At 49.6% G+C, this 14,303-nt stretch overlaps 1 protein-coding gene across 2 annotated transcripts in view; it reads left to right on the top strand.

Moving 5' to 3' along the window:
* AP4M1 (adaptor related protein complex 4 subunit mu 1) overlaps positions 1-14,303 on the top strand; it is a 78,718-nt gene that overhangs the window by 22,751 nt on the left and 41,664 nt on the right. For both annotated transcript variants that reach the window (XM_075346687.1, XM_075346686.1), the window contains exon 5: positions 1,572-1,668. In XM_075346687.1, the coding sequence (XP_075202802.1) occupies positions 1,572-1,668 (97 nt within the window). The remainder of the gene's footprint in view (positions 1-1,571; positions 1,669-14,303) is intronic.

The raw sequence follows: 14,303 nt of genomic DNA, 5'->3' as shown, positions 1-14,303 counted from the left end.
GCTGCCAGCACACATGCCATATTTTGGCTGATCAGTCCTGACGGGCACTAGAATTAATTGCATCACCTTGCATATTGATGTTGCATATACACAGGTGCATGGTTCTGCAGTCCTCCCAGTATCACATTGCCGCACTCTTACTATAGGAGCCCTTGTTCCCTCCATACTGCGTCGACAGCGCGGTGCACCAGGCTTGGATTATTAATATACATGTATTGTTGTTGACACAACCCCATTTAGGCTATCCTCGCCTGTGGCTCCGCGCGGCGACCCAGTTGACTTCCCTAGGACTGCGGCGTGTCCCTGGGGGAAACATTAACATAGGTACATGCACTCTGCAGATTATTTTTGAATTCCATCATACTGCCCGGTCTGCTCTCCTTGTCACAATTCACCACATGACAATTTTGTGAGTGGTGGCACTATAATAATCTTTAACCATAATTTGGTTGGTCCTGGTTGGCAGGTTGCCCCACCATTTCCCCCCTCCTCTTCTCTCCTTACTCCTACTTTTATGTCTCACTGCTGGGTTGACTTCTTCCACCCATGCAATATAATCCTTATGTCAATTTGTATGCATTTTAATGAATAAAATGATAATTTTTGCATATGTCTGTTGCCTTATTCTCCAATTCCTCCGGTTTTGCATGTATGTATGTATGTATGTGTGTGTGTCCACATGCAAAGTGCGGGAGGGGGCGGAGCCGAGCGGGGGGCGGGGCCAGACGAGGGTGTCAGTGGCAGTGCTTGTCTGCATGGCTGGGGACAGGTGTGTGTGTACATACATGTGCGGAGTGCGGGAGGGGGCGGGGCCGAGCGGGGGAAGTGTCGGCCTCCCTGCACACGTAACCAGCCTAAATATCGGGTAACAGCAAAGCACCCGATGTTTACCTTGGTTACCCGATATTTACCTTGGTTACGGGCCTACACCGCTTAGCGCTGGCTCCTTGCACCGTAACCAGGGTAAATATCGGGTAACCAACCAAAGCTGGTGACGTGTGCAGGGAGCCAGAGAGCATGCGCAGCGAAATCCGACGGATCTCGCTGCTCAAAAAACGTTACATGCTGCGTTCCCCCCGCCCGGCGGTCAGTCGTTCCACGACTGATCAGTCGGGCGGAGGGTGCAACGCAGCATCATCAGTCACAATCCGCTGCTCATACAAGTCTATGGGAGCAGCGGAATCCGCTAAACGGATTCCGTTGTTTACAAGAGCAGCGGATTGTGACTGATACATTTTAGCGGAAATGTGAACTTAGCCTCACATAACAAATCCTCAAGTAATGGAAAACTCTGCAACTTGTTGACATGTGAATAGACCTCTGCTTGCTGGCAATGAATAAGGCTATTCACCTTTTACATCCAGAGGCTAAAAACTAATCATGCGGATGCCAGCGGTTTTTTGTAACCAGCAGTTACAACACACAACAGATATTTGGCACAGAGTTTTCCGCAGCAGAATCTGTGCTGATTTCACGTGGATGTCGCTGAGGATTTGGTGTGGATCTGCACAGAATTACCATGCTGGAAATATAAAATCACACATTTATGACTTACTGCACCCTTGTCCTAGATTGGCCGCCCTGATCCGTGACTACTGCGGAGACCTCAGCGAGGACGTCATACGACTCAACTTTGCTTTGATCTATGAGCTGCTGGATGAAGTCCTGGTAGGTGGCGGACGGAGGCTAATCAAAACTGTGTACATAAGTGGTATATACTTCACAAGGGTGTGACCGCTCTCTGCCTTCAATTCAGGATCACTTCTAGATACACCTGCACACAGTTCTAGAAGGAACTCGGCTGGGAGGTTCTTCCAAACATCTTGGATAACTAACCACACATCATCGGTGGATGTAGGATGTGCAAATCCTTCTACAAACACACACACATTATATAAATATATATATATATATATTTATATATATATATATATATATATATATATATATATATATATATATATATATTTATTTATATATATATATATATATATATATATATATATATATATTTATATTTATATATATATATATATATATATATATATATATATATATATATATATTTATATATATATATATATATATATATATATATATATATATATATATATTTATATATATTTTTATATATATATATATATATATATATATATTTTTATATATATATATATATATATATATATATAATATATATATATATATATATATTTATATATATATATATATATATATATTTATATATATATATATATATATATATTTATATATATATATATATATATATATATATTTTTATATATATATATATATATATATATTTATATTTATATATATATATATATTTATATTTATATATATATTTATATATATATATATATATATTTATATATATATATTTATATATATATATTTATATATATATATATATATATATATATATTTATATTATATATAAATATATATTTATGTAGTGTGTGTGTTTGCATATATATATATATTTATATTATATATAAATATATATTTATATAGTGTGTGTGTTTGTATATATTTATATATATATATATATATATATATATTTATATAATGTGTGTGTGTTTGTATATATATATAAAATATATATGTATAAAATATATATTTATATATATATATATATATATATATATATATTTATATATATTGTAAGGTAGCACGGTCGGCTGCGCAGCAGAAGACACGGGATCCAGGCATATAGGTTCACAGCACACGGTTTTAATCTTCAAAACAAAAGTCCATAACACAATACATGTGCCTCTCCAGCAGAAAACTCAGGGAGTTCTGTTCACTCCCTCACACCCGGCACACCTGCCCTTGTTCCTGATTCTATTTAACCCTTCCTTCAGTCTGTAGGGAAACAGCATTAACCCTATAGTGGATTTACTTTCTATCATGGAGTGAGCACAACCTGGGCAAGACATACCGGCCGTCATAGATAACCCCGGTCACAGTCTCACATACCCCCCCCCTCAGTTCAAGCGTGCGGGGTTGAACTCCAGCCATCAAACACGGGCCGCGGGACAAGGCATCGGCGTTGCCCTGCAACCTACCGGCCCGGTGTTCAACCGTAAACCGGAAGTTCTGCAGAGAAAGGAACCACCGGGTAACCCGGGCATTCCGTTCCTTGGCGGACCTCATCCAGACCAGTGGAGAGTGATCCGTCACCAAGCGAAACTGCCGTCCCAGCAGGTAATAGCGTAGGGACTCCAAGGCCCACTTGATCGCCAGGCACTCCTTCTCCACTACACTATAATTCCGCTCGGGAGGGGTGAGCTTCCTACTCAAGAAGGTGACGGGGTGTTCCTCCCCCTGAACCACCTGAGACAGTACTGCCCCCAGGCCGACCTCCGAGGCGTCAGTCTGTACAATGAACTCCTTCCGGAAATCAGGGTTGACCAGAACGGGCTGTCCGCACAGGACCTCCTTCAGAGCCCGGAAGGAGTCCTCGACCTGCGGAGTCCAGCGCACCATGACGGACTTCTTGCCTTTGAGAAGGTCCGTCAAGGGGGCTGATAGTCCCGCAAAATCCTTTACAAACCTCCTGTAGTACCCCACGATACCCAGGAAGGCCCTAACCTGCTTCGTGGTCAGGGGTCTAGGCCACTTCTGGATCGCCTCAACCTTGTTAATTTGGGGCTTAATCACTCCTTGGCCTATCACGTAGCCCAAGTAGCGGGCTTCCGTGAGTCCCAATGCACATTTCTTGGGATTGGCTGTCAGTCCGGCTGTTCGAAGCGCGTCCACCACCGCTTGTACCTGTTCCAAGTGGGTCTGCCAATCGGAGCTGTAAATAATGATGTCATCCAGGTACGCTGATGCATACGCCTGGTGGGGTTCCAGCACTAAGTCCATCAACCTCTGGAACGTGGCTGGAGCGCCATGTAACCCAAAAGGCAAGACAACATAGTGGAAGAGACCCTCCGGCGTAACAAAAGCGGTTTTCTCCTTGGCGGACTCCGTCAGTGGCACCTGCCAGTACCTCTTGGTCAGGTCGAGCGTGGTAAAATACCGCGCCTGTCCCAGCCTATCAATCAGCTCATCCACTCTGGGCATGGGGTAGAGATCGAACTTGGATATTTCGTTCAATCTCCTAAAGTCATTGCAGAACCTTAAGGAGCCATCGGGTTTTGGTATTAGGACGATCGGACTAGCCCATTCACTCCGGGATTTTTCGATGACCCCCAGGCGTAACATTGTCTTTACTTCCTCCGATATGGCTTGTCGTCGAGCCTCCGGTACCCGGTATGACTTCAGGCGTACCTTCAGGTGGGGCTCGGTGACAATATCATGTCGTATCAGACTGGTCCTACCGGGCAGCTCGGAGAAGACATCGGGGTTCTGCTGAACCAACCGTCTGGCCTCTCGCCTCTGAGTCTTGGTGAGGGCTTCTCCAATCCTTACTTCCGGTTCGTCCTCTCCGGAGGTCGCTGGAGCCGGAGGTGAAGGACCCGAAGAGGAGGGAGATGGGGAAAAAACAGCCATCAGGCTTTCCCGTTCCTGCCAGGGTTTTAATAGGTTGACATGGTATATTTGTTCAGGTTTCCGCCTACCGGGCTGCAATACTTTATAGTTAACCACCCCGACTCTTTCCTTTATCTCGTAGGGGCCTTGCCACTGAGCCAGGAATTTACTCTCCGCCGTGGGGATTAATACCAACACCCGATCCCCGGGTTTAAAGGTCCGCACGGTGGCTTGTCTATTGTAGCGGCCGCTTTGCGCGGCCTGAGCCTCCTGTAAATGCTCCTTCACAATTGGCATGACCGCACTTATGCGGTTCTGCATACCCAAAATGTGTTCAATCACACTTTTATGGGGGGTGGGCTCTTGCTCCCATGTTTCCTTTGCCAGGTCCAACAATCCCCGGGGATGTCGCCCGTATAACAACTCAAAAGGCGAAAACCCCGTGGATGCCTGTGGCACCTCACGGATGGCAAACATCAAATAGGGAAGCATCATATCCCAGTCTTTCCCGTCTTTTGAAATCACCCTTTTTAGCATGGTTTTCAGGGTTTTATTGAAACGCTCCACTAAACCGTCCGTTTGAGGATGGTACACAGACGTACGCAACTGCTTGATCTGGAGTAGCCGGCATAGCTCTTTGGTCACTTTAGACATGAATGGGGTCCCCTGATCCGTAAGGATCTCCTTGGGCAACCCCACCCGGCAGAACACAGCAAACAACTCCCGAGCTATAAGCTTTGCTGCAGTATGTCTGAGAGGTATCGCCTCGGGATACCGGGTGGCATAGTCAACGATCACTAGGATGTGTTGGTGCCCTCGAGCGGACTTTACGAGGGGCCCCACCAGATCCATCCCTATCCGTTCAAAAGGGACTTCTATAATGGGTAACGGTACCAACGGACTGCGAAAATGGGTCAGGGGTGCGGTAAGCTGACACTCCGGGCAGGTTTCGCAGAACCGTTTTACCTCCCCAAAGACTCCGGGCCAATAGAACCTTTGCAATATTCGCTCCTGCGTTTTCTTGACCCCCAGGTGGCCACTCATCAGGTGTTTATGAGCCAAGTCGAGGACCCGCCGACGATGCGGCTGGGGCACCACCAACTGCTCTACCCCCACGCCCCGTATTTCATCTACCCGGTAGAGTAAATCCTGCTTAAGAGCGAAATGGGGGTACCTTACCTGGGCACCGGGCAGCTGTGCCACCCCGTCAATTACTGTCACCCGACTCCGGGCATGTATTAATGTAGGGTCCTGGAGTTGGGCAGTCCCAAACGTATCCGGGGACGCCTCCAACTCCGGGATGGGTTCGACCGTCTCAGCCTCTCCTGCCAATACCTCTAGGGGCGACCTATCGGGTTCACATTCTGTCCCTATCATGGGGACCCCTACGGCAGGTGTCCCGGATTCAGGATTGTAGGGCTCAGGTCCCGGACTGACCAATATCTGAGGAGACTTAGGGGGTCCCTTCCATAAAGTCCAAAAATAGGGCAGATCCCTTCCTAGGATCACGTCATAAGGAAGAGTGTTAAGAAGTCCCACCTCATGTTGCACCTGACCGCAAGGTGCTGTGATGGTGACAATCCCCGTGGGATAGTCTCGGCGGTCCCCATGTATGCAAACCACCCCCACGGTACGTCCTGTGGCCTTTACTTTAGCCCTCAAGGTGGATCGCACAAGGGTCACTAAGCTTCCGGAATCCAACAATCCTGTAACCGGACATCCATTCACCTGTATTTGGCACAAGTGGGGCTCCGTCTCTGGGGAGACCAGGTCAGCGGTACACACCACCTGAGCATACATTGAACCCCGCCGGGTAACCCCACAATCCATGGGCTCCGTGGTGAGTGGACACTGGGCTTCCATATGTCCCACCCGCTGGCACCGCCAACATCTAATGGGGACGGAAACACCTTTGACGGGTTGTCGTTTAGGGTACAGAACCTTCCGGACCTCAGGATTGGCGGCCGCGGCCTCAGGCGGGACGGTAGGGGACTCCTGCACCGTTGTCGGCGGTGGGTCCTTGGCCCTAGGCTTGGAGGGGCCGGACCGACGGGCGGTACGCAAAGTCTCAGTGTCCCGTATCAAGTCCTGCGTAGCCACATGCCGCTCTACCAGGGACACTAACTGGTCCAGGGTACTCGGGTCACCCTGTCCTACCCACCGTTGAACGGTGACGGGTAAAGTGCGCACAAAACGATCCACTACTACCCTTTCCACCATCTGCGCCGGGCTCAGAGTGTCAGGCTGCAACCATTTTTTTACAAGATGGAACAAGTCATAGGCCTGGGAGCGTACGGGTTTGGCTTCCTCATAGAACCACTGATTTACCCGCTGAGCCCGTACATAGGTATTCACCCCCAACCGTGCCAGTATTTCGGCTTTTAGGGTCACATAGTCAATGGCGTCCTCGGTACAGAGGTCCAGGTACGCTTTTTGGGGTTCCCCCGTCAGATAGGGTGACAATACCTCAGCCCACTGGGGGGTCGGCAGCTTTTCCCGCTCGGCCACCCGCTCAAACACCGCCAGGAACACTTCCACATCGTCCCCCGGGGTCATCTTTTGCAACGCTTGTCTCACCGCTTTCCGGACGCTGCCGTCATCACCCGGTCCCGGTGTTGTTGCTGCCGGTCCGGCACGGATCGACTTGGCCAGGAGAACCATCTGTTCTTGGTGCCTTTTTTCCTGCAATTGCAAGGCTTGCTGCTGACGTGCATTGGCCTGATCCATCTGTTCTTGGAATTTTTTTTTCCTGCACTTGCAAGGATTGCAGCAGGTGTGCATTGGTCTGTTGTTGCTGTGCATTAGCCTGTTGTTGCTGTGCATTAGCCTGTTGTTGCTGTGCATTAGCCTGAGCCAAATGCTTTAGTATGTCCTCCATGGCGTCGCCGGGTTTGGGCTGTAGTATAGCCGCTCGAATCCAGGACATGCGCAGCTGGGTCACCAGGGATGGATGCTACACCTCACCGGCTGTGATGCCCGCCGATTCTCCACCATATGTGAGGTAGCACGGTCGGCTGCGCAGCAGAAGACACGGGATCCAGGCATATAGGTTCACAGCACACGGTTTTAATCTTCAAAACAAAAGTCCATAACACAATACATGTGCCTCTCCAGCAGAAAAACTCAGGGAGTTCTGTTCACTCCCTCACACCCGGCACACCTGCCCTTGTTCCTGATTCTATTTAACCCTTCCTTCAGTCTGTAGGGAAACAGCATTAACCCTATAGTGGATTTACTTTCTATCATGGAGTGAGCACAACCTGGGCGAGACATACCGGCCGTCATAGATAACCCCGGTCACAGTCTCACAATATATATATTTATATATATATATTTTTATATATATATATATATATATTTTTATATATATATATATATATATATATATATATATATATATATATATATATATATATATATATATATATATATATATATATAATACATATATTGAAACAGATGAATAGATCCAGCAAATACGAGGAAACTCCAGGTGGCAGTAAAAAATATTGTCCAACTTTATTAAGCTCGGATTAAAATATTCCAGAGCTCATAACAGTAAGTGCAACATACACGCAGTAGTATACTACGCGTTTCGGCGGTAGCAACCACCTTCTTCACAGTCCTAACCCAGTTTTTGAGTTTTGGGTTGGGACCGTGAAGAAGGTGGTTGCTACCGCCGAAACGCGTAGTATACTACTGCGTGTATGTTGCACTTACTGTCATGAGCTCTGGAATATTTTAACCCATGCTTAATAAAGTTGGACACTATTTTTTACTGCCACCTGGAGTTTCCTCGTATTTTCTGGATCCATTCATCTGTTTCACTATTCCCTGGATGTTCTCCCAGTCCAGATCCGTTCAACAAAGAAAAACCAGGCGTATTATTTGGCATGAGCTCTGACCGGTGAGCTGGTCTATAATGTGTTTTTGAATCTTTATATGTATATACCCACATACAGACGGCGGGTTAGATAAGTTTTGAACATGTCACCAATTTTCTAAGTAAATAGATTTCTAAACATGCGATTGACAAATTTCTCACCGGATGTCGGTGACAACTCATCCTATCCACACAGACAAAGAGATAAAACCATTGATGACCATAAATTAAGTGAAGTGTAATGAGAAAAAACACAGGGAAAAGAAGGGAATTTTGTTTACTTACCGTAAATTCCTTTTCTTCTAGCTCCAATTGGGAGACCCAGACAATTGGGTGTATAGCTATGCCTCCGGAGGCCACACAAAGTATTACACTTAAAAGTGTAAAGCCCCTCCCCTTCTGCCTATACACCCCCCGTGGGATCACGGGCTCCTCAGTTTTAGTGCAAAAGCAAGAAGGAGGAAAGCCAATAACTGGTTTAAAAACAAATTCAATCCGAAGAAACATCGGAGAACTGAAACCATTCAACATGAACAACATGTGTACCCGAAAAAACAAAAATCCCTAAGAAAACAGGGCGGGTGCTGGGTCTCCCAATTGGAGCTAGAAGAAAAGGAATTTACGGTAAGTAAACAAAATTCCCTTCTTCTTTGTCGCTCCTGATTGGGAGACCCAGACAATTGGGACGTCCAAAAGCAGTCCCTGGGTGGGTAAAATAACACCTCGTGATAGGACCGTAAAACAGCCCTTTCCTACAGGTGGGCAACCGCCGCCTGAAGGACTTGTCTACCTAGGCTGGCATCCGCCGAAGCGTAGGTATGCACCTGATAATGCTTGGTAAAAGTGTGCAGACTCGACCAGGTAGCCGCCTGGCACACCTGCTGAGCCGTAGCCTGGTGCCGTAATGCCCAGGACGCACCCACGGCTCTGGTAGAATGGGCCTTCAGCCCTGAGGGAACCGGAAGCCCAGCAGAACGGTAGGCTTCAAGAATTGGCTCCTTGATCCACCGAGCCAGGGTGGATTTGGACGCTTGCGACCCTTTACGCTGACCAGCGACAAGGACAAAGAGTGCATCCGAGCGGCGCAGGGGCGCCGTGCGGGAAATGTAGATTCTGAGTGCTCTCACCAGATCCAACAAATGCAAATCCTTTTCACATTGATGAACTGGATGAGGACACAAAGAAGGTAAGGAGATATCCTGATTGAGATGAAAGGGGGATACCACCTTAGGGAGAAACTCCGGAATCGGGCGCAGAACCACCTTGTCCTGGTGAATCACCAGGAAGGGAGATTTGCATGACAGCGCTGCTAGCTCGGACACTCTCCGAAGAGACGTGACCGCTACTAGAAAAGCCACTTTCTGTGAAAGGCGAGAAAGGGAAACATCCCTCATAGGCTCGAAAGGCGGCTTCTGGAGAGCAATTAGAACCCTGTTCAGATCCCAGGGCTCTAACGGCCGCTTGTAAGGAGGGATGATATGACAAACCCCTTGCAGGAACGTGCGTACCTGAGGAAGTCGTGCTAGGCGCTTCTGAAAAAATACAGATAGCGCTGAGACTTGTCCTTTAAGGGAGCCGAGCGACAAACCTTTTTCCAAACCGGATTGCAGGAAGGAAAGAAAAGTAGGCAATGCAAATGGCCAGGGAGAAACTCCCTGAGCAGAGCACCAAGATAAGAATATCTTCCACGTCCTGTGGTAGATCTTGGCGGAGGTTGGTTTTCTAGCCTGTCTCATGGTGGCAATGACCTCTTGAGATAATCCTGAATACGCTAGGATCCAGGACTCAATGGCCACACAGTCAGGTTCAGGGCCGCAGAATTCCGATGGAAAAACGGCCCTTGAGACAGCAAGTCTGGTCGGTCTGGTAGTGCCCACGGTTGGTCTACCGTGAGGTGCCACAGATCCGGGTACCACGACCTCCTCGGCCAGTCTGGAGCGACGAGGATGGCGCGGCGGCAGTCGGACCTGATCTTGCGCAGCACTCTGGGCAACAGTGCCAGAGGTGGGAACACATAAGGTAGCCGGAACTGCGACCAATCTTGAACTAAGGCGTCCGCCGCCAGAGCTCGGTGATCGTGAGACCGTGCCATGAAAACCGGGACCTTGTTGTTGTGCCGGGACGCCATTAGGTCGACGTCCGGCATCCCCCAGCGGCGACAGATCTCCTGAAACACGTCCGGGTGAAGAGACCATTCCCCTGCGTCCATACCCTGGCGACTGAGGAAGTCTGCTTCCCAGTTGTCCACGCCTGGGATGTGAACTGCGGATATGGTGGATGCCGTGTCTTCCACCCACGTCAGAATCCGCCGGACTTCCTGGAAGGCTTGCCGACTGCGTGTTCCTCCTTGGTGGTTGATGTATGCCACCGCTGTGGAGTTGTCCGACTGAATTCGGATCTGCTTGCCTTCCAGCCACTGCTGGAAGGCTTGTAGGGCAAGATACACTGCTCTGATTTCCAGAACATTGATCTGAAGGGTGGACTCTTGCTGAGTCCACGTACCTTGAGCCCTGTGGTGGAGAAACACTGCTCCCCACCCCGATAGACTCGCGTCTGTCGTGACCACCGCCCAGGATGGGGGTAGGAAGGACTTTCCTTTTGACAATGAGGTGGGAAGAAGCCACCACCGAAGAGATTCCTTGGCCGCCTGAGAAAGGGAGACGTTCCTGTCGAGGGACGTCGACTTCCCGTCCCATTGGCGGAGAATGTCCCATTGTAGTGGACGCAGATGAAACTGCGCGAAAGGGACTGCCTCCATTGCTGCTACCATCTTCCCTAGGAAGTGCATGAGGCGTCTCAAGGGGTGTGACTGGCCTTGAAGGAGAGATTGCACCCCTGTCTGTAGTGAACGCTGTTTGTCCAGCGGAAGCTTCACTATCGCTGAGAGAGTATGAAACTCCATGCCAAGATATGTTAGCGATTGGGTCGGGGTCAGATTTGACTTGGAAAAGTTGATGATCCACCCGAAACTCTGGAGAGTCTCCAGCGCAACGTTCAGGCTGTGTTGGCATGCCTCTTGAGAGGGCGCCTTGACAAGCAGATCGTCTAAGTAAGGGATCACAGAGTGTCCCTGAGAGTGCAGGACTGCTACTACTGCTGCCATGACCTTGGTGAAGACCCGTGGGGCTGTCGCCAGACCGAAAGGCAGAGCTACGAACTGCAGGTGTTCGTCTCCTATAACGAAGCGTAGAAAACGCTGATGCTCTGGAGCAATCGGCACGTGGAGATAAGCATCCTTGATGTCTATTGATGCTAGGAAATCTCCTGGAGACATTGCGGCGATGACGGAGCGGAGGGATTCCATCCGGAACCGTCTGGTTTTCACGTGCTTGTTGAGAAGTTTTAGGTCCAGAACGGGACGGAAAGACCCGTCCTTTTTTGGTACCACAAACAAATTGGAGTAAAAACCGTGACCTTTCTGCTGAAGAGGCACAGGGATCACCACTCCTTCTGCCTTTAGAGTGCACACCGCCTGCAGAAGAGCATCGGCTCGGTCGGGAGGCGGAGACGTTCTGAAGAATCGAGTTGGAGGACGAGAACTGAACTCTATCCTGTACCCGTGGGACAGAATGTCTCTCACCCAACGGTCTTGGACCTGTGGCAGCCAAATGTCGCCAAAGCGGGAGAGCCTGCCACCGACCGAGGATGCGGAGAGAGGAGGCCGAAAGTCATGAGGAAGCCGCCTTGGTAGCGGGTCTTCCGGCTGTCTTTTTTGGGCGTGACTGAGCCCGCCAAGAATCTGAGCTCCTCTGATCCTTTTGAGTCCTTTTGGACGAGGAGAATTGGGACCTGCCCGAGCCCCGAAAGGACCGAAACCCCGACTGTCCCCTCCTCTGTTGGGGTTTGTTTTATCTGGGCTGAGGTAAGGATGAATCCTTACCCTTGGACTGTTTAATGATTTCATCCAAACGCTCACCAAACAGTCGGTCACCAGAAAATGGCAAACTGGTTAAGCACTTTTTGGAAGCAGAATCTGCCTTCCATTCCCTTAACCACAAGGCTCTGCGTAAAACCACGGAGTTGGCGGACGCCACTGCCGTACGGCTCGTAGAGTCTAGAACAGCATTAATCGCGTAAGACGCAAATGCAGACATTTGAGAGCTTAAGGATGCCACCTGCGGAACAGATGTACGTGTGACCGTGTCAATCTGTGTAAGACCAGCTGAAATAGCTTGTAGTGCCCATACGGCTGCGGATGCTGGAGCAAACGACGCGCCGATAGCTTCATAGATGGATTTCAACCAGAGCTCCATCTGTCTGTCAGTGGCATCTTTAAGTGCAGCCCCATCCTCCACTGCAACTATGGATCTAGCCGCAAGCCTGGAGATTGGAGGATCCACCTTGGGACACTGGGTCCAGCCTTTGACCACGTCAGGGGGAAAGGGATAACGTGTATCCTTAAGCCGTTTGGAGAAACGCTTATCTGGATAAGCGTGGTGTTTCTGGATTGACTCTCTAAAGTCAGAGTGGTCCAGAAAAGTACTTAATTTACGCTTGGGATACCTGAAATGGAATTTCTCCTGCTGTGAAGCTGACTCCTCCACTGGAGGAGCTGGGGGAGAAATATCCAACATTCTATTGATGGACGCTATAAGATCATTCACTATGGCGTCACCATCAGGAGTATCCAAATTGAGAGCGGTCTCAGGATCAGAATCCTGATCAGCTACCTCCGCCTCATCACACAGAGAGTCCTCCTGCTGGGACCCTGACCAGTGTGATGAAGTCGAGGGCCGCTCATAGCGAGCTCGCTTAGGCTGTCTGGGACTGTCGTCCGTGTCAGAGCCGTCACCCTGGGATGCATGGGACACCCCCGGAGCCCGGAGCTGTTCCAACTGAGGGGGACCAGGGAGCAATGATTCAACCGTGCCCATGGTCTGAGTTACTGGTCTAGACTGCAAAGTTTCTAGAATTTTAGTCATAGTCACAGACAATCTATCAGCAAAAACTGCAAACTCTGTCCCCGTCACCTGGACAGTATTCACAGGTGGTTCTCCCTGGGTCACCTCTAGCAGAGGCCCCGGCCGAGCAAGTGTCACAGGGGCCGAGCACTGCACACAATGGGGGTCAGTGGAACCTGCCGGTAGAGTAGCCTCACATGCGGTACAAGCAGCATAGAAAGCCTGTGCCTTGGCACCCTTGCTTTTTGCGGACGACATGCTGTTGTCTCCTCTGAGCAATCTAGGAGGGTATATAGCCAAGAATCACCAGCGACCGTACAGTGCAATGTATAGCATGCAAGCATAAAAATACAATTGTACACTTCGGCACTAGTGGGGTCAGCACCAGAGGTGCCGCTTACCGCCCGCTCAAAAGCGGGTGTGTGGTTGCCAGAATCCCGTGTCTGGGTCTCCCAGAACTTGTCTCCCCTCTCCAGCTCAGACTGGAATGGCTGCCGGCGTTCTGTGAAGAGGGGCGGACCGTGGGCGTGCCTCAGACAAAGTGCGGGAAACTGGCGTCCCACTGTGCCCAGTGTGAGGGCTGGAGTATGTAAAGTAGACTCCAGCCCTCGGCGCTGACGTTCTGTACAGCGTCCCGCCCTTCCCCTGACTGGCAGGCCTGGGGGCGGGAACGAAACGAAACTAGGCCGCAAAAGCCGGGGACTCGAGTAATAAGCGCGGCTGTCATATATGCACGGCCAGCGCGGAAGTCCCCGGCGCACCACAAGTCCCAGCCGCGCCGCAGTGTAAAACTGACAGCAGCGGCCGGTGCGGCAGTTCCCAATACATTGACTCCCTCAGCAAGCTGTAGTTAGTATGGCACAAGCGCGCAGCGCTGTTGTCCCCGGCGCACTAACACACCCAGCAATGCTGCAGTGTGTCTGCGCGCGGTCTGTATGGGGACACAGAGTACCTTGACGTAGCAGGGCCCTGTCCCTGACGATACTCAGCTCCATATCCAGCAGATCCAGGGGCTGTGGATG

Source organism: Anomaloglossus baeobatrachus, chromosome 4 (genome assembly GCF_048569485.1).
Source record: "Anomaloglossus baeobatrachus isolate aAnoBae1 chromosome 4, aAnoBae1.hap1, whole genome shotgun sequence".
NCBI lineage: Eukaryota > Metazoa > Chordata > Amphibia > Anura > Aromobatidae > Anomaloglossus > Anomaloglossus baeobatrachus.
This window is presented reverse-complemented; position numbering and strand designations above follow the sequence as displayed.